This window comes from Emydura macquarii, unplaced genomic scaffold, assembly GCF_026122565.2.
Source record: "Emydura macquarii macquarii isolate MOO-44397 ecotype Brisbane River unplaced genomic scaffold, CSIRO-AGI_Emac_v2 contig_450, whole genome shotgun sequence".
NCBI classification, from domain to species: Eukaryota; Metazoa; Chordata; order Testudines; family Chelidae; genus Emydura; species Emydura macquarii.
In genome coordinates this window covers 5124844-5145404 of record NW_027130587.1, presented here as the reverse complement: position 1 = coordinate 5145404, position 20561 = coordinate 5124844, and the positions used below count along the sequence as shown (strand labels likewise).

Sequence of the window (20561 nt, the reverse complement as noted above, 5' to 3'; positions counted from 1 at the left end):
ATAAATACTTTTTGTACTCTAGACGGTTTTTTTTAACCGGCTTGCCACATTATCGTTTTGTTTAATACGCATTTTTCGTCTACTCCTTTTATTTGTCCTGGGTATTTGGAGGAGTGTGGTTTTTTTCCCCGCTAGATTGCCTCCTCCACTACTGTAAATATTTTCTGTACTCCGGAATGTTGGATTTCTTTGGGGTGCTTTCCAGCTTGTCCCGATCTAGATTTATTCTCTGCGGTGCTCTGTGGTTGTTCGGGATGTTTCAGTGGGCTGTCTCCTTGTCTAATATAAGTCTCTGTCGCACTCAGGAGACTCCTTGCATTTGTTTTGGATAGTCGCGGGGCTTCCGTGCCCCGCTTGGTGGCCCTGCCCTGTGTGTTGGATCTTCTCTTCCCTGTGCGGTGGCTATAGTTGGAGGGGGTGGCTGGATGGAGGCGAGCGTGTTGTCTGCTGCGCTTGTGCCCCGGTGAGAGAGAAGCAGCTCGCTGTATCTCTGTGCAATGGCTGCGAGTCCGTGTTCCGGGCCGGGCTCGGGCTCCAGGCCGGGATTTGGGCGCTCCCTGCCCGCCTCCCTCACCCTCCGCCCCCCCGCCCGGCTGGCTCCCTCCCTCCCCCTCCCTCCCGGCTCCTGAACTCCAGCCCCTCTCTCTCTATCAGCCGCTCACTCTGTCTCAATATGTCTCAAGATGGCGGCCAATGTGGGATCGATGTTTCAATATTGGAAGCGCTTTGATTTACAGCAGCTGCAGGTCAGGCTTCTCCGCTCGCCCCGCCGGCCGGGCCGCGTCGCCGGGCCCCTCTGTCGCCCTCCGAGCTCGGCCCCCCGGCCCGCGCCGCCCAGGGGGAGCCCCCCGCGCCGCCCGGCCCCGCTCTCCCCATTGATAACTGGCTTTATCAGAAATTGATCCTCTTTGTTCAATTCATCGATCAGCCCAAGATGGCGCCGGAGCCGCCGGAGCAGCCGCTCGCCCTGTCCCGGGCCGGCCCCCCCGCCTGGGCCGTGCGGGTCGGAGGGCGGCTGGTCGACCGGCCGGGGGGCAGCCTCCGGGCCCCTTTATTTTTGGGAGCCGGGGAAAGTTTATTGAGTGCTGGGACTTTGTGTGGGGCGCAGGCAGCCGGCCGGGCGCAGGCTGCAGCCTCTGAGCGGCTGGGGCTGGGGGCGCTGTGGTGCCAGCGCACGGCGCTTTTAAAGCAGCCCGAGCCACTCACGCTCCCGGCTGCCGCCGTCGCTCGGGCAGCCTCTTTCCCCGGCCGGCTCCCCCCACAGCCGGGGGGCAGGGGTCCCCCAGTGCGGGGGCCGACTCGCCAGATATCCTCCCGGGCGCCCTCGCCCTCCCTTCTCAGGACTCCCCCCGCAGCGAGAGTCCGGCCAGCCTTCCCGAGGGGCCCCCAGCCCCTCGAGCCCCCCCGCCTGACCCGGGTTTGTTTACATCTCGGCGTCCGCGGCTGGACTTTCCTCCATCCGGCCATCCCTGCCTCCCCCGGTGGGTTTGAATCTGCTGGCGGGTTCGGGCCGCGGGTGTAGGACGTGCAAGGAGGGCTGTGCTGCCCGGCGGGGGCTGGCTCGGGGGTGATCTGCTTGGGCTCCAGTTCGGTCCTGCTTGGGCTCCACTTCGGTACGGGAGGTGTGGGGCGATCTGAGGTCCGGGCACTGCCGGCGCTCGGGCTAGCACTGGGGAGTGGCTCTGAGGTCCGGGTCCGGATCCGGCTGTTCGGGAGGGAGAAGGCTCTGCGGGCCGGCTACTGGTGGGGCTCCGGCTGGCCCAGGGACTATCTGTAGTGGGGGAGGCGGGAGCTGAGCTCCTCTGGCTGGCATGGGGGACCTAGGGTCCGAATCTTGCTGAGGTTCCAGGGGCTCTGGGTCCTGCTTGGGCTGGCACGGGGGGCTCAGAGGGTCACTTGCGGGGGGTGTAAGCAGACAGTTGTAGCCTTGCAGCGTTGTACAGACTGTGGCGTATACAGTGCGTTACTTTCGAGTAGGCTGGGAGTAGAGGTGTAAAGCGAAGTGTCTGCTGGAAGTTAGCTCCTGCCGGCTTCGGAGGGTTCAACTTCTGGGGACTGGGAAGTGTGTCGGGGAGACGTCGTGTGTGTGTGTGTGTGTGGGGGGGGCACATTCTGAGCCTATCTCCGTGTGTGTGTGTGTCTGGGGCTGACAGGCATTTCCTCCTGTTATCGATAGGAAGGTTCTTGTGCATAACCACGCACGGCTTGAACAACGTCTAGGACCTGACGGATGTGTTGAGTTGCTGTTTTAACGTGGCTGCTCATAGTGCTTAGACATCCTGCCCTTTCAAGCAAAAGTACTTACTATCCAGTTTTCCTTTCCCTTTTTGGTGTCTGCCTTGATGAGTTCGAGATCCACTATTTAATATAATAGCTCATGTATACGGAGGAGGGAGAGCGATTAGTCGGTGCTTTCCCTGCCGATTAACAGCACTGCAACATGTAGCTTTATGTAGTTGATTGGTGCAGGAAAATTGTTGCCTGCCTCTTTAAATCCTGAAACGCGTGGAGTTTAAATAAATTGGCTAGAAAGCTTTTGCTACCCACCCCTCACCCCGACTGAGGAGTCTGTGTTCGGCAAGTACCATGTGGGAGTTTAGAGCCCAGGCAGCCTGAAAGAAGCCGGAAATATGTTACATTGATGTTTGGCATAGCTGCAGTCAAGTTGAAGGTGAGAGGATACTGTCAGGATGGCTTTATGTGGGGGAAAGAAATTGAAAGGGAAAACTATAAGAGTATGGGACTAAAACAAGCTTCCTTGGGTATCTGTGCGGCGATAATGATCTGCCTCCTGGGGCTGTTGTGCCGGTTAATTAGTTAATGTATGAACAGCGCTCAGCACTTATATGGCACTTTTCATTTTTCAAAATATTAGCTGTAGTAAGTGGCTGGTGCCCTCTGACTTTCAGGTGGATTAGAAGGTGGCAAAAAAGTAATTTCTTGTTTTAATGTGATTTTTTTTTTTTAAACGTTTTGGATTAAGGGACGCTTGGTTGAACTTTCCTAACTTGAAAGGATTCTTAATAGTGACCCAGAATACCTACAGGAATACAGAAAATGAGAGCCAGATGCAGGATTGTATAAAATAAAATGAGTTAGATTCAGATGTATTTAAACAAGGTCTGACAACTTTAGTTGTAAATGCTTGCTTTTGCCTATGTGTATATGCAACTAACTGTGCTTCCTTAGAATCAGAAAATTAGCACTCCTAATGTGATTTTTCTTAGTGTTGCGCTTAACATTGGAGAAAAGCATCTAAAATACATTTCTTAAATAAAATAAAGCTTCAACAAATGCTTATAGATTATAACATATTACTCTCGAGTATCTATCATGTAAATTAAATTCTAGAATGTAATGAACACCACCAAATGTCATTTTGATAGATTGGTCTATTCTGTTTTTAGTAAAAATAGCTCACTTTTACTATAATTTAATTCCTATGCATGCTGTAAAACCCGTTGTGGAATATTAGTGTGTAAACCTTAAATTTGTTTATGGAAGACTAAATTTGACAATCTGACTTCAGCTGTGGTAGGTTGCTCTTAGAAGCATCCTGACAATACTGACTTAGAGTTTATATTTGAGTACCCAAGCCTTACTCACTACTTACTTGATCACAGTGCACATATAGTATGCATAAAGTTTAAATCCAGATTGTGCACCCATTAGCTAGTTCACTGAGGAATAATAAACTTTGTGCAACTTCTGGCCACAGAGAGTTTTGAAGTGACCAAAAAAGTGGAGAGTACATTCAGACAAGCCATAATTTACACATAGACAGGACTGTTATTTTTGATTTCAGATAACTTTTTTCTATATTTCTCCCTCTCCTTCTCAATCTGCGTGATGGGGAAAGAATCAATTTACTCCATCCTGGGAATAAAGCAACATACCTCTTTTTGATTCTCAGTATTGGGGTGCAGGTTCAGTCTTACAGCATTTTCTGTACAAAGACTTTTTCTGACATTTGTGTTGGGGTGTTCAGTCGAGTGTGGGATTGCATAAATTAAATGTCCTGTGTCTGCACTTTCGTTACCTCACTCAAATAGGAGATTCCATGCATCTTTTAAGTAACACAGCCCCACCTGTGCTCTGTCAAGTAGAACTTTTCCAGCTTTGGCTGTAGTTTGAAACCAGCTCCAAGGCTACATCAGTTCCAAACTATTGCTCCACTCACCTTTTCACTGGGAAACCTGTGAGGAGGTCAAGTGAGACTCTGTGTTGCTGGAAATAAGGGACAAAAACAAGCACACATACTGTCTACTGGTAACTGCCCCTACTGAATTCTGTTTAAGGGAGCCATGATTACTCTTACTAAACCCCTACCTGCACTATAACAAGAAGTAATGGGCAAAGATTGTATCAGTGTTAATTAAAATATACAATCAAGAACACTACTTGCTCTGACTTCTGTATTATTCATTTCTCCTTTCACTAAATTACCTTTTCTTCTTGGTGGAGAGACTCCAGCACTTGGAGGCAGGCCTAAAGCATCCAAGAAAGCTTGGATTAAACAATACATCTTGCTTACAACTTGAATATGTTGGAAACAGAAATTGTAGGGTTTGACAGTTGTCAAACTTGGGCCCTCACTTCACTTTTTGTTAAAATTGTTTAAAATGGTTCAATCAGACCAAATTCAACCCTTTTTCCCAGGAGCGGCCAATCAGGCTTCCTGAAGCAGGTATTGAAGATGGTTTGGCACCACCTCTGGGCTACTTGCCAAACTGGATTTAACCATGAGTGAGGGAGGAACCATATTTGACAACTGCTGCCAAATAAGTCACATTGTGTTGTGCAGACAGATCTTTGGAAGCACTTGACTATCATTGTGATGAGCATGGATTAAATACATAGATGGATGCTTGGTGAAGTGTTGTGCTATTGCTCTGAAGAGTTGCAGCTACAACTCTTGCTATGAAAATAGTTACAATGATCTTAGTTATCTTCACTTACAGGATAAAGGTTATAATGGAAGAGTGTGGTCCAACTTTGAAGTCTTTAGTTCTTGGTGTGGATAATTGAGCAATTTGCCCATCAAACAATGTGTTAGGCTCCTGTGCCTATAGCATAAAATCCTCCTTAAGACCCATAGCTAATGGGCTTGAATAGATGTAAACTAAGGGTATAACTTGTCCCACAGTATCTTTTATTACTTTAGTAACGATACATAAGGGGGAGAGAGAGAACCCAGCTTGATTGTCAGATCTAGGGTTGAGTTTGCAAGACTAACAGAAAAACTAAATATTATATTATTTGTAAACTGAATAAGTTTGATGTGGTAACATTTTAAGATAAACATGGAAATTCTCACAATATTATCAAGTGTCACCTTTTCAAAGCAGAAGTGCATTTTATTTTAAAAAAACAGAACATGTGCACATGCTTGCGCGCGCGCGCACACACAACTGTTTTTAAATAAAACTGTTTGGCTTTTACAAACAAACCAAGGAGTTTAAATCTAAAGCTAAATCTTGTCCGTATGCATTTGTCTTGTGTCAAGGTATGGCAGCATACATGGTTAGGGTAAAAATAGAGCATTATCTCTGTTTGCTGCCATAAAACTGACATCTAAATAATAATGAATACAGTTTAAATACTGAAGCACTTCTAGCTTCCAACTGGAAGCAGGTGGAATTCCTGGCATCCTGTAGCTGAACCTGATTGTACCAAGCCTATTTGCTTATAGCTGTGCAATTTACTTCTGTTAAATTAAAAATGGAACTAGAGAAAATTTTATTTTCTCAAGTCACTGTGGAACTTATAGTTTTTGTCCTGAGGGTGGAGTGAGACATCTCCTTGCTATATTATCAGTAATGGGAATTATGCATGCGTCAAGAGAAAATGCTCCAAGGTTTATAACTAGATTCTATCCACTCTGTGACCATGGAGGTTCTTGACTCAATAAAAGCAGTGTGGTTCTGTTTCAGGGTAAGAGGCAGAGTTTGGGGATGTGATGTAGAGGATTTGCCCTCTCTCTATCTCTCAAAAGTCTGTTTTGTTTAAACTTCCGACTGGAGTTCAGAATGTGGGGTGGAGGGGAAAGAAATGGGATGTGTCAATGCCAGCTGCTGTTTGCCAAGGAGTGAGAGCTTATTGGCTCTACTGGGTGGGCGAATACCTCCCCTTCCTATCCCAGGGGAAAAAGTGCAACATGCAGACCAACCATTTATCCTGCCTAATGAGCTCAGGGTTTGGCCATAGTGGAATAATTAAGGAGCAGTAGCAGATGACCCATAGTTAAAGTTATAACTGACCTTCCACTATGAGCCTTTTAAATTTTTTTGACATCTCCTCTCCTCTTCTCATTCCCCAATCCTCAAACAAAGAATGTCCACCACAAAATAAATAGAATTGATTGAGGGTTGAGGTAAAAATTTTTCACCAAATTTGAGGTCAGTTGGATGAGTTCAAAAATTGTGCCACACACACAAAAGTGATTACCAGAGTTCAGAACTGGATAACAAATTCATATATTATTTGGATCTGATTCTGCAGTCCTTTTCCCCTTGATCATATTGGGAATTTCCTTAGCAAGGGCTACATTACTGGGCCTTATATATTACTATAAAATAAGTAACAGGTGAAATAATTGTTACAAAAGGGGTGAATTACAGATTTAAACCGGGGTAGGCAAAGATAATTATTTACTAGGTGCTACGTAACTTAAAAGTAGACAGGCTAAGCACTAAAGACCTTCTAGGGAAAGGAATATTAGTTCTTGAAAGGGGAAAATTGTGTTTAAAAATCAATTTAGCGCTGTAGCAGACTACCATCATGATATTTGATTAAGAAGAAACTTATTTGAGGTTGCCTGATGGCAAGTGGAAATGGGATACTGGGAAGAGTTGGAAACTTTTTTCTTTTGGCTTGTTGTTTTTCCCCACTCATGCAGCTTAGTGTCTTGGCTAGATTTCCAGTTACCTCAACGTACCTTCATGTATGTCTGCAGGTAACTGACTCCTCAGCAGTAGTGGAAGCTACACCCTGCCTAGTAAGGTTTGCCAGGAAGACAAGCTTCTATTGTTACTATTACGGGTATTTCCAACCAAATCTAAATATGAAATTCACTTTCTTAAATGTACTGTATCTACTGTGGGTTTTTTGTTTTCCTTAATGTGAAATGATTTCTGATTCAGTCCTCTTCAGGGCAAGACCCAGGTTTTCCTTTGTGTTTGTACAAGGGTCTGATTCTGATCAAAGCCTCTGAGCACTAGTGAAATAGAAATAATAAATGAAAACAACAATGATAAACCATAGTTGAAAATGTATTTGTATGTGAGTGGAAAACTTGCATGAAATTTCTCCCCATCTCTGTGAACAATAACTATGGAGGTACTTCATACTTTGTGTAACACTCCCAATAAAGTGTTCCAGAATGTTTGCTTCTAACATATAGCATTGTTGTAAATTTATTGTATATCTGCAAACCCTGTTGATAAATTTGGTTCAGATGTTTGTTCTACAGCATTCCATGTTCAAGTTGCTAATATATTCCATTAGGTAAAGAAAGGGATTCTCTGGGAGTTTTTACCTTTTACTGTGGTAAAGAAGGCTGTTATGTGCAGTTCCCTCTGGAACTTGATACTGTTATTACTGACAGTTGGAAAGGGACACTGAGTGTGATGATACCTTCCTTACTTGTTTTTCTGGTCTGAATACCTTTATGTTCTGAACGGCTTGTGGTCCAAAGCTTGGACTCCGAACTCTGCTCCGTGTCTGCCCAGGGAATTTTCTGTCACTAGACATCTAGACTGATTTATTTTTGGAGATACACTTGTAAACATTATTAGATTGTTAGCTGTACCTCAATTAATGTTAGAGTAATAATGCAAATGATGCAAGATTAAAGCTGATGCTACAACTTTCAGTCCTCAGCCTCCGTTTCCATTTAGTTAACATGTAGTTAATTACTGCAAAGATCAACAAAATTAGTTATCAGTTGAGTTGCCAGTGGAAGGGAAAAGGTCTCTTCATCACATCTGTATAAGGTGACTCTTAAATCAGCATTCTTAATAAAACAGCCAGTTAATTATCTTGGAAATAATACAAAGGATGAACGTGCTAGTTTGTTTTTGTTAATAGCGAAGGAAAATTCTTGTGGAATGAATCTGTAAAATTAAGGGCTCGGTCTGAACAAACAGGATGAATGTAAAGAAAACTTCTTCTCAGGATCTAGAGGAAGACATGGACCATAGTCTTCATGTTTGGACATCTAAATCTGTACTTAAACATATAAATAAAAGTAACTTTTTTAAAAGTTGATGAGCACTTGCAGCTCCTACTGACATCAGGCCCTTTTAATTCAGGTGCTGAAGTTTGAAATTGTGGTCGTGGTCCATTTCACAAAGAGCTTGCTTCCAAAAACAGATAAACAATTATTTATTTGGTTTTTGATGTTCTTCTATAGGCTGTGCAACACGAAACACTAACACAAAATACTTGAATATATCCAGGAAGTGAAACTAACTAGAAACAAAAGTGAAAATGACTAGTCCATTTTCATTGTTCAGCCTGAGGAAAGAAGCAATAAGTAAATGACAGTACATATGAGACTTTTCTTTTAATTATTACATTTTCATTATGGGTTTTAATAATCTAAGATACTATTCAATATATTGATGAGTCCAGTCTTCTCATCTTTTTAATCAAGTTCAGGTTTCTCACCAACATCTTTAAGATCCTGCACAAGTCCACCCCTGTGTATGTGTTCTTGTTTCTTAGTCCTACTATCTTTTGATAAAACTTTCATTAACTTTTCATCTCCTAAACCTCTTGCTTTCTTCCATATTGCCATTGCACTTGGAATTCTTCATCTTCCTTCTGCATCAAAAATCTACCCTCCCTTCCTTCAATCACTCCTTAAAAGCACTTTTTCATGAAGCAGATGTATGAGAGTTCACCACAGAAATAAATAACTTAACCTGAATGTACCACTTTAAGATTTTTTTTAACACTTATCTGGTCATCAGGTGTTTATTTTTAATTTGAAACTAACTGATTTTTATTAACATTATATTTTAATAAATATGGTTAGTTTATATTTTTAAATACAGAATAACATAAATGTTGGGCCTAAACTATCAAAGTAGCCCTTTAACGTCCCATTCTTAAATAATACTTGGATTTTGTAGAAACAAATTGCAAATTGCAGAATTTATGGCAGATCAACAAGTATTCACTGGTGTTGCTAATCTCAAGCTTTATGTTTATATGCTAGTACTACTTGGTCAGTTAGTATTGTTATTTAGTAGAATATATTTATATTAAAATGTGGGGGGTTTTGTTTTTTTGGGGTTTTTTTTCAATATAAGTATTTTAAAGTAAAAGAAGGAAGGTGGCATGATGAATCTGTTGAAAGCTAGTCTACTAAAGAAGACCTAGTTTTGAAGTCTGGCTACTTCAGACTAATGCTCTATGAATAGAGGTAGACCTTGTCCCTACTTTGAAGAGCTTAATTCTTAGAGTATGTGGACCTTAACCATATTTGAGACTCATCACATCTTTGTTTGATTAGTAATTGTTTAGCTATTGTGGGCCTTGGGGTGTGGTGGACCTGTCTCTCTTTCTTTCTTCAATCTCTTCCCACTTGAGGAGGAGGATGAAAAAGCCCAACTTTAACTTTTCCCCTGTAGGTGCTTTACTTTGATCACTATTGGCCCTATATTTCTATATCTCCCACCTCTACTTTTTTGCCCTCTTTATTGTAGTGGAGCCCCTCAATTGTTACTGATTTTTAAAGTTAATGTTAACATCCATTTGTTTGATTTAAAATATACTGGTCAGATCTGCAGATTTTTTAAATATATAAACTAAATATGCAAATGATCACATTCTAGAAGCAGTGAATATGTGTAACAGGTGTAGGTATTTTGTTGTTAAACCACCAGAAAAGGTACTCTTCTGCTCTAAATAGGACAATTTCACTGGCAAGGAAGCTCCAGCAGCAGCAGCAGCAGCATGAAACTGACTGGATTATTTTTATATAGTTGGAATATTATGAAGGTAACTGTGCTATGGAACTAGTTACAATATTGTTAAAATATGGTTTGTAGGGGTGTGTGTATGTATAGATAGCATCAAACTGTTCATAATTATGCCTTGGTTTTCACAAATTTAAAACAGTTTGAACTACATAGAAAGATAAATACCATGTTGGTGCACCACCAACTGGATCCCTCAACACTAATTTTGTTAGTGTACATAGAGCCTACATTGCTCATGGTGTTGAGTCATGAAGTTTGAGAAGTGGTCAGTTTCAGTTTGAGGTTATTGCCTAACAAGATAAAGGGCATAATCACAAAGGAAGCAAGGACATAAGCAAACAAGGAAAAAGAGAGATTTGGATGGGGGTGGGAGGAAATGATGAGTGAAGGAGAGAGTTGAGATGATGATCCCATGCCCCCAGTGTGGGAAACTCCCTCCCCTCCCTGCAGCTGAGAGGGAAGGAGAGCACCATATTAGTAGATATATACTAGCTAGTGCAACTAGGAAGTATGAGAGGGTCTCCCAGTGTATGTCCAGGGATAATACTACACTGTATTGGAAGTGCAATATGGAGTGGTGCACTCGAATTACCAAGGTACTGCCATTGGACCTTGCTGGAAAAATCCCATCTCGGATCTCCAGATGATAGCATGACTTAAAAGTACCGATTGACTAATCTCTAGTATTAAGGTTAGTGTTCATGCTAACAAGTTTTGGTACACTTCTCAAACACTGAATGACATTTTGTGTAATTTTTTAGTAGTAGTAAAAACATTCTCCCCCTCTCCTGTTTTATTAAAGAAAAAGTGAAACTTAAAAGTGTTTAGTGTTTAAAAAACAAGTTAATATATTGTAAATAGGCTTCATCTCTTACTTATTAAGGTATCTTGGCATATTCTTCATGTACCTAAACTTTAAAGCAAAAGCTTAGTTGTGTGGATAGAATGAAGTGCAGTTAGAAGCTGTTGCCTTTTTGATATCTAGGAAAATAACATTTTTATTTCTCCCACCCCTTCCCCCACAAGTGGTGTTAAGTATTTGAGAGTATTCATTAAAAAGGTACAGATATGTACACTGGTATAGGCATACTTAAGTATGGACTTACAGTTGGTGAGATCTATTATTTCCCTTAAAGTAACAGGTCATTGATATTGCACAAAGTGTGAATAAATCATATTTTGGAACTAATGATTTGGGGACATTTGTGGTGCCTTTCAGCTCTGTCTCACTGGTTCAAATTCAGCCTAGATAGGTAATGACTTAGGCCACGTCTACACTAGTGAACTCACAGTAGCACAGCTATACCGATGAAGCTGTGCCGCTGTAAGATTCCTTGTGTAGCCGTTCTATGCCGACAGGAGAGAGCTTGCCCGTCGACATAATAAAACCACCTCAGCGTGTGGCAGTAGCTATGTTGGTGGGAGAAACTCTCCTACTGACTTAGGCCTGTGCATACAGCCGCTTATGCCAGCGAAACTCATGTTGCTTAGGGGTGTGTTTTTTCACACTGCATAGTGACATAAGATTTGCTGACACAAGTCTTAGTGTAGACCTGGCCTTAGTCATTCTATTAACGTGGTAATGATTTTGTGAAATGAGTTGAGGGTTTCAATACTATTCTTAGTTGTTGATGGCTCTGCTACTGACCTGCTGTATGGCCATAGGCACATCACTTCATCTCTTTGCTTTTATTTCCCTGTTTGTGAAATAAGGATAATGATATTGACCCTCCTTTGTGAAGCACTTTGACATCTATGGATGAAAGGTTCTGTGTTACAGCTAAGTATTCTTGGCGCTGTTTACTTCTGTACTTGTGTGGATAAGTAGGACTTCAGTTTTCAGAGCTGTCGGACACCTTTTTCCAGCAGTAACTTTACATTTTTAAACAGGAAAAACAGTCCAGCAAATGACATAGTATTATTAAAATATGGATATTTTTCAGCTTATTGCTAGCATCAGACAGGATTATGAAAAGGAAGTAGGAGTAAGTCCATTGAAGTGAATAGGAGGAGGCAAAGTCTTCAGTGGTTGTATATGTCCTAGTAAAATCTTGATGTTGATACCAAATCACTGTAAGAAAAATGTTGCTAGCAATCAATTATAAAGTTTTGATGTCAGCACTGAAGATGGGCATGTATATGACATTGTCTCTTATTGAAAGGCATATAGTCATAAGGTATGCAATACAAAGTTGCTTGTCATGAGAGTAGGGTGTATGAAGTTTCTCTTTAGATTTTTTTCCATTTATTGTAGATAGCACATCCAAAACATACAACACAAGTCTGCAGGGATGTAAAAAATTAATGTAATATGCAACGGTTTGTGGTTGCACCACTTGAAACTGCAGTCAGTTAACTACATGCATAGGTAATGTGACTTAAACAGCTCTGCATTCTAAAAACAGACAAACTTCTACCAGTTTAGCTATCTGAAGTTTGTAGGGTTTCTATCCAAGCTAGCTGTTATTGGTTTGTAATGATTATAGACTGCGACACTCAAGCAGGTCTGATACTCCATCTGGTAGAAGGCCGTGGTACGCTCAGAAGATTGTATGTGAAAGGTGATAGATTAATGGTTGGAAACTGAAGTTCTTTGTTTACAGAACAGGCTTGATATGGTAGGCTGAAGCTTTTTCACAGCACCCTTCATCCCTTTCTTAGACTTGGTCTACACAACAGAGTTAGCTCGACATAAGGCAGCTTATATCAACCTAATTATGTCGGTGAACACACTATTGCCTTGGTCCCACCAATGTAAGTGCCCTACTATACTGACGACATAACTCCATCTCCACAAGAGGTGTAGGGTTACACAGTGTTGGTGTAGATGTTGCTGTGCTGGTTGTTTACATTTGCTGTTGGCTGTCCTTATCAATTTCATAGCTTCTTACTATGGCTTAAGCTAGAGCCTGACTGTTCCCTGGGCTCCAGGGGAGCCCGGAGCCCTGGGAAAATGGGCTCTAGCTGGAGCCCCCAACCTGCCCCCGCTTTCTTGTCAATTGTGAAATTGACAAGAATGAGGGGGAGCCCAGGGAGCGAGGAGCTGGGCGGTAGCTGCCTGGGGATCTTAGGTCTCAAGTCATGGAAGCATTCCTGGTGAGGACGCACACCAACACAAGGAGGGTAGCGTGGACACGACCCACTGCAGTAACTACTGCAGTGGCTGTAAGTTGACTTAATATTAGGTCAACTTAAGTTTGTAGTGTAGACATTCTGTTAATGTTCACCTCTTGTAATCCAAATATCCATACTGTCTCTGCCAAGACTGCTAATGAGTGCAGAATGTGATTTAGATAACCTACCTGTGCTGTCCGAAATTTGGGTTGACTGCCAAATCATTTTATCTAGTCCATTGACTGACTGAATAGTTATCAGGTGATAATGTTTAAACATTAGACTGGTGAAAAGGTGCTATATCCTATTATCAATTCCCAAAACAGTAACATGTTTCATATATAGGAGTTCTCACCTATGGATTTAAAAAAGATGGGTGAATATCCCCATTTTACAGAGCAAAGGCCCTGATCCAACAAACTACTAAAGCATATGTGTAACTTTAAGCACCTGAATATTCTGAGCACTTTATTGGATCTGACACAGAAAGAATTGCCCTTTCTCACAAGTTAAAGGCAGATTTCGGAATATAACCCAGTTTCCCCGAACACTCTGTTCATTCAATAGCTGTTCCATTGAGTTATCCGGTCCCTTCTAAGCGTGCTACTTTATTTTGTGTTTCTGCTAAACTTATACTTTTGTTTATTTAGCATGAGACTATAATTGTCACCAGAGAAGCTCAATAAAATTAAAAACTTACAGTATGGCTGTGTGTCTACAAGTAATTTAATTTTCATTGTGTAAATTGACATGGGTGCATGTCAAAAGTGACTTTGGAATCAAGTTACAGTGGAACCCCATTTATTTGATCTAATTGGGACTGGGGCCAGATTGGATAATCAAAAATTCAGATAAGCTCTTTGTCCATTCTCCTGATTTTTTTCTCTGGCTGTCAGCCCTTGGTGGTGGGGTTTGGGGCTGTCAGCGCTGGGCAGTGGGATCCTGCCACTTGGTTCAGTTAATATGGAGAGCCGGATAATGGAGGCTCGGATAAACTGGGTTCTACTTATTTAAATGGATGTTTGTTTGATTTTCAGATACAATAAAGTACCATTTGTCTGTCATTTGAAAGATGCTCTTGCTTTAGCTGTTAATTTTGTCAGCAAATTACTTACCTATTTTTATGTTGCTTGATTTTTTTCCACATTGATAGCAGTGAATGGGTTTGGCATGTCTGGTATGAAAATAGCTCTTCTGCTATTAATCTGTGGCACTGAAATAATAATAAATGGTCTTAAAAAGAAGGAGCCTGTAATGTCGCCTTTTGCCTAGATTGCTTAGAGTTGGGTCCCTATCCTATTTTTGACGTGGGCAGATCCCTGTATATGGAGTTGCTTGCAGGCCTGGAACCTTAATCTCTCGTTTTGTGTGAGCACAAGAATCGCACAGTGTGGCTTAAACAAACCAAGGCTCTACCAACATACACTATTGACTCCCATGTATAAAAGCACTGTTCATTCCTCCCTGTGCATTCCAAGGAAAAAACTTTATCAAGGTTTAGCATGTGTAGACAAAACCTAGTCACTTGGTCCTCTAACTGACAAACCCTGTTGCAAGGCAATCATACTATGTTTTCAATCCTTTGAAATTCATTTGTTTCTAATAACCTTTCTAAATTCCTCCCTCTCTGTAATGCTGTAAAGTATCTTAGATGTAGAACTTTAAAAAAAAAAAAATAGAGTAGTGTACTAAATGCAACATGAGGGATTAAAACTTCTCACTAGGCTATGCTGTGGTCAATGTGTGTGTTCCAGATAGTGAAATAAAATCCGGTACCAGTTAAGAGACCCTTCTGGCATATCCTCAGGAGAGTTGGCTCTCTTTTAATGTAAGTCATGTCTTAGAGCATGCTAACTAAAACTTTATTAATGTCACTATCTGGGATTTTCTGCCTGTAAATAGGGTTTGAAGTCTTAAAATTGAAATTGAAAATCTACATCAAATAGGATAAAAAGAACAACTTGATGGTTAAAATTGTTCTAAAAATCTTGGAAACTCAAGACACACATACTGAAGAGTAGTCACAAAGATCTAGAGCTATTTACACTATCTTTAAGTTAAATTTAACATTGAGATAGTTACTTAAAAGTTAGCCAATGCAGTGTTTTTAGACTAGATCAAATTACACGTTGTCTTTCAATGTCACCTTTGACACTTATTGAACAGTGCTCTGTGTCATTTGGTTGTGGCCTTCCAGCCTTAAGTTTGCTGCATTTCATTGTCTGAGTGTGAGTGAGAGGAAAAAAGCACTTTGGGATCCTTCACAGTGAAAGGTGGGAATACATGTATTTAAAATATTATAGTCCAGTGGTTCCCAGCACTTTTGGCCTCCAGGCCACAGGTTGGGAACCAGTGTTCTAGTCTCTCTTCCAGATGCAGTAACTGCAGAAATATTGAAATCCAGAAATTGTTATTCATAAGTCTCATTTTTGCTTGTATATATGTGAACTGTGTTTATTGTATGGTTACGTTAAACTGAAGTTGGTAAGATAACAAGTGTGTCTTGGAAGAAAATTGCTTTCATTGTTTGTGTTTTTTTGTTTTAAGTATTTGATTTGCTCCTGTATTCATCATAGCATAATGTAACCTGATATCTTAGAGCTTTTACACCCAATTTGTTTTTAATACATTTTCCAGCACGTTAGGAGGTTAATTTCAAATGGCAGCAAATTTTGATTCTACAGTTTATTTTTAGAATTTTGATGCTTGACAATTATCCTTTTGTAAGGGTTTTTTTTTTTTTTTTGGATTGGCAATTAACTTTTATTCATTTATGAATTTATTGTTTGAATGGTGACTTCAGTTTTGGCACTTCCTGTTTGTTCAGCTGTCGGTCACACTTATTTGAAGATTCACTAAAACCCTTCTGATCTTTGTGTTGAATTAAGTCATCCTTTGCCACCCTGAAGATCTGTTGTGAAAGAGCTATAATAATTCCTTTTTTCTTTTTGCTGAAACCAGTACTAATATATTTTAAAATCTTATCTCCAATGTGACGGTGTTTAGTACACCATAATGTTTTAGTTGGATTGTTAAGCTGCAAGGAATATATTAATATATCTTGCATTTTTATATAGTTTCTTTCATCTTAAAGGATCCCAAAGAACTTTTCATATTAAATGCATGCAGGAATTGCTTCATCTAACCAGTCATTGAAATAGAAGTTAGTTCTGTGAAATGTGGAAGCTATTTTACAGAATAGTGTATTGCTACCCAACAGGTCAGCAGAGGAAGTGAGGGTCATTCAGTTGAAACTGGAATATTCAGGAGATGGAACTTAATTTCACAAACTGGAATTTTCCCAGGACACGGGTTACCTGTACACTTGCAGAAGGTCCCATGAGAGCTTTCAAAAGTAGTTTTCATTTTATGTCTTACCTGAGGGCTTTAAGGGAGATTCTTGACTAAGACAATTAAGGACATACTTCTTAACTGACCTTTAATGTATTTTGTGAAATTATTTTGTGCCTCAGTTATCACTGATCCACACGGATGGCTATTTCTAATTTCTATCTGTTAGTTAAGTGAAAGTAAAGACGAAAAAATAGTAATCTTAGCTGGATTTTTAACCAGATCTTTGAATTCTTGGTTTGTGCTGACCATGGCAGACACATCAGATTAATCTGTCAGGGAAGATCTATTGTGGTTTCAAGGAAAAGAGATCAAAGTGGGAACATGTCTGCACAATACAGGTCACCATAGCAGGTTCTTGTGTTTCAGGCAGCCTCCTCTTTGCACAGCCCTTAGGTATGTAGCACAATATCACCTTGGCAAACAGCCAAGCCTAAGGGAAAGACTTTGTGACCAAGGCTGTCATTGTGGAAAACATTTTACAGGGTGCTCTTTTTCTCATGCACACACAACTCCCCAGCTTCTGATTGGTCAGGATTACTAGTTCTTGTCAACCTAACCATACTGCTTTCAGCAGGATGACTTCAGATCACCCGAGGCTGGAGTTCTCACCATGGTGTTAGTTAAATATGCTCTTTTTAATTAGCATGACAGTTAAAAACCTGAGAAGCTGGTAGAGCTTGTCTGTACTGTGGCTCCTACCAGTGCTACCTTTGCTGCAGCTGCAACCATGTTAGCACTGGTGGATAATTTTCCCCCCAAAGTTTCCTAGAGATGGTTGTAGATGACTTAGGGAAAGGGGACTCAAAGAATCCAATGGAGTGATGGAATTAGGAGTTCCTCTGTGCAATTTAGGTTACCTCCTAATGGAAAAAGGTCTTAAAAGCCATTTGATCTTCCCTGTGGTAATATAAAACAACTTTCCTTCTGTTAGCTGCATCATTTTGAACCTGTAGATGGTTTAAAATGGAAAGCACTGCTGTATAGCAACACAGGAATTTTTAGGTGGAGGAAGAAAAGTGAGAAGGTGTGTAGTAGGGAAACTGTTTCCAGGGTTCTATTTTTATAACAATGCACACATCTTGTTTCTCAAACTGCTTTGTCAATTACTGAACCAGATGCCCTCAGTAGTTTGTGCTATATGATGTTAACGAATTAGATTGTTCAGATTCTAGTTAAACATAATTAGAACCCTGTGTAAACTGAGTGAAGTTGACATTTTTATAGGTTGATCATAGCAAAAATATCAAACGTTATACTTCAGTGTTGATACAAAAAGATACAAACCCCATTATCTCCCCTGAATAAAAAGATGTTTAGACTCCACATTTAGGCTTTCATTCAAGACAAAATTTATAGAATTTACTTTAAAAAATGTTTTCATGACTTAAAAACCAAAGATTTTAAAAAATGTAATAGTTCCCAAACATTGTTTACATCCCAAATGCAGCTTCTCCTGTGCTAATTCTGGACGTGAATCTGACTCAACAGAGCAATCTAGTTTCATTGTAAAGCTGAGTGAAGGACATAAAAATCAACAAAAATACTTTATTTTTCCATTTACACTCTAAATTATGGAGGTAAAATCTAGATTAATAATTCTTTCACTTCTCAAATAATCTGAGGTAGAGTGTTTAAACACAGGATGGGCAGTGTTGCCCAGTAAATAGGGTACTGGACTGGGTCTTGATCCCCAATTCTCAACCTTGAGCAAGACAGTTCACCTATATCTGTCTCACTTTCCTTTCCCACCCTTTGTCTGTTTAGATTGTAAATGCTTCAGGGCAGTGAATCTCTTTCACTGTGTTTGTACACCACCTAGCACAATAGGGCCCTTCTTTCCCTGATTATCCAACTCCCAGTGACAGACTCAACTGCCAGGGTGCCTTTTGGATTTCAAAATAGCAGTTTTGCCTGTTAAAGGGGCCTCATCCACATACTTCTGATCACTCTTCAATAGCAGGAGTAGAAGGAAAAGGATTTTTTCTACATGTTCTTTTAACATCATCATATGCATCTGGTACTGAACAGTGGCAAAGATAACATGGAAGAGTATGAATACAGAGCTTGAACATTAGATCATGTTTCATTTGTCGTGGGTGATCCTGGGCATTTGAGCATTGTTATTACAAGTGCAGCACGTTTGTTTGGGTTTTTTGTTTTTTTGCTTGTCATCTGAAGTCTGTTCTATGGAAGAAAATGTTGATAGAGATGCTAATAAATTTTTTTTTTTTTTTAATTAGTGTTATTTCAGTCTTTCAAGACAAATTGCATATTGACGTACCCATATTATTAGTAGTAATATGAGCCCTGTTGTGTTTGATACTGTATAAACACATAAGGCAGTTTCAATCTTGAAGAGTTTACACTTGACTCTGAGTGCTGATGGTATCCTAAATTGCTAGAGTAGAGTCAGTATTTAATATCCTTCATATTGAATGCACTGCACGTTTTCAGATTGGTTAAATAATTTTGTTACTTTGCCACTTAGAACACTGTACGTATTTTACTTTTTTTTTTTTTTTTCGGGGCGGGGGGGGGGAGAGGGGAGGGAATGTTATGTAGAAAAAGTTCTATAAAAGTAAAAATTTGACAGTTGGGAAGTTCATTCAGATAGTGAAGGGCATTATGGAGTTAATCAAATTGACTCTCAGAGGTAATGAAATGTAAGCAGACGTGGTAATACTAAACGATTAACTCCTTCCCCCCCCCCCCTTCTATTTCTACCAGTTATAACTGTTTCCCCTCCTCAGTACCAAAGGCAGCTCCTTTGCATGCATTGCATAGGTGGTGGTATTCCATGCTATGGCATCCCCTCTCTCCACTGCATTGTTAGTTATGTCACTTCTGTTATGCTTCTAGATTTGCCGTCCTGGCTGGGATCTCGAGATTGTTTCCAAGCTTGTATTTCTCACTTGGCAGCACATGATGCGGCTGCTGGGCAATCTGCCGTATCCCTTTTTTGTCAGACATCGGACTCGGCGTCTGACACTGACTCTGAAGAACAAGCAGAGTTCAGTGATGAGAGGAGCTGCAGAAACCTGACTTTTTTTTTTTTTTTTTTTTTGGGTGCATAGACAATCGAACTGCTTTTCCTGTATGCTTATAAGTGATGTGAATTTTTTGACTTCAGAATAGCATTTTTTCCTTCATATATTTAAACAATAAATAGTTGAAAACTGTTCAGGTCACAGAATATTTTTCACACACTTTTATGTCAATTATCCTATTATAATAAAAACGAAACAAAAAACAGTTTGAGAAAATCCCCTGGAGTGCTTTAAAACAAAAAATGTTTATAAAGCCTTGTGTGTGGCATGTATGCGCATATACGCGTTGCGCATATACAATTCTTTTCCTGGACTAACACCTACTGTCTTTTTCTTTCTTTTTTTTTTTTTTTTTTTAAAACAGGCAAAACAAAAAAAAAGCTGGAAGTCACATAATTGATCACGTGCAATAGGAGGTGGACAACCAAGTTGTGTGTGTAGTTGGAGAGGGAGGAAGGAGGGGAACAGATTGACTCTTTACCTTGCAAATAATAGAAGGAAAGAGTATTCATTTTTCAGAAGTAGAGAACATTTAAACAAAAAAAGGTCCAAGAGTCGAGACTAGGCGGAGGGAGTAGGAGAGAGAAAATACAGTAAATTGAGAAATGTGGGGGAGGTGGAAGGAATCAGGAAGGAACATGTACTAACCTAAACTTACATGTTCATGTTCTTCTGGTTTCTTAAGTTGTTTCCCTGGCAGATGTCCCATAGCTATAAGGTCTTCGCCTATGAGAGAGAACCTGAAGGAGGGATTGGCAGAGAGTGTGTGTGTGTGTGTGTGTGTGTGTGTGTGTGTGTGTGTGTGTGTGTGTGTGGAGGAGCTGGCATTCTTGTTTGCACTTAAGTCTTGTCTGTTGGCATATAATGCTGATAACGGGCAAATGTTTTGGAAAAGTTAGATGCTGCTTTGGCAATGGCAATTAGTCTTCCCCTAAATTTCCACTTCTGATTTGATAATGTAGATAAATCTTCTAGGATATCTTACACCAAGGATGAATGTGGCCTGTTGCATCAAAATACTTCATTATTGCTGCCTAAATTTTCTAAGTTTCTGACA

General features: G+C 40.5%; 1 protein-coding gene across 4 annotated transcripts in view; it reads left to right on the top strand.

Moving 5' to 3' along the window:
* The first annotated feature begins 630 nt into the window (after positions 1-630).
* The window catches only part of CUX1 (cut like homeobox 1), a 372701-nt gene continuing 352770 nt past the window's right edge, over positions 631-20561 (top strand). For 3 of the 4 annotated variants that reach the window (XM_067537835.1, XM_067537834.1, XM_067537832.1), the window contains exon 1: positions 631-746. In XM_067537835.1, coding sequence (XP_067393936.1) covers positions 684-746 — 63 coding nt within the window. In that variant the 5' untranslated portion in view covers positions 631-683. Of the gene's footprint in view, positions 747-2215; positions 2672-20561 lie in introns of those variants that run through there. The other variant, XM_067537833.1, reaches the window with a different exon arrangement.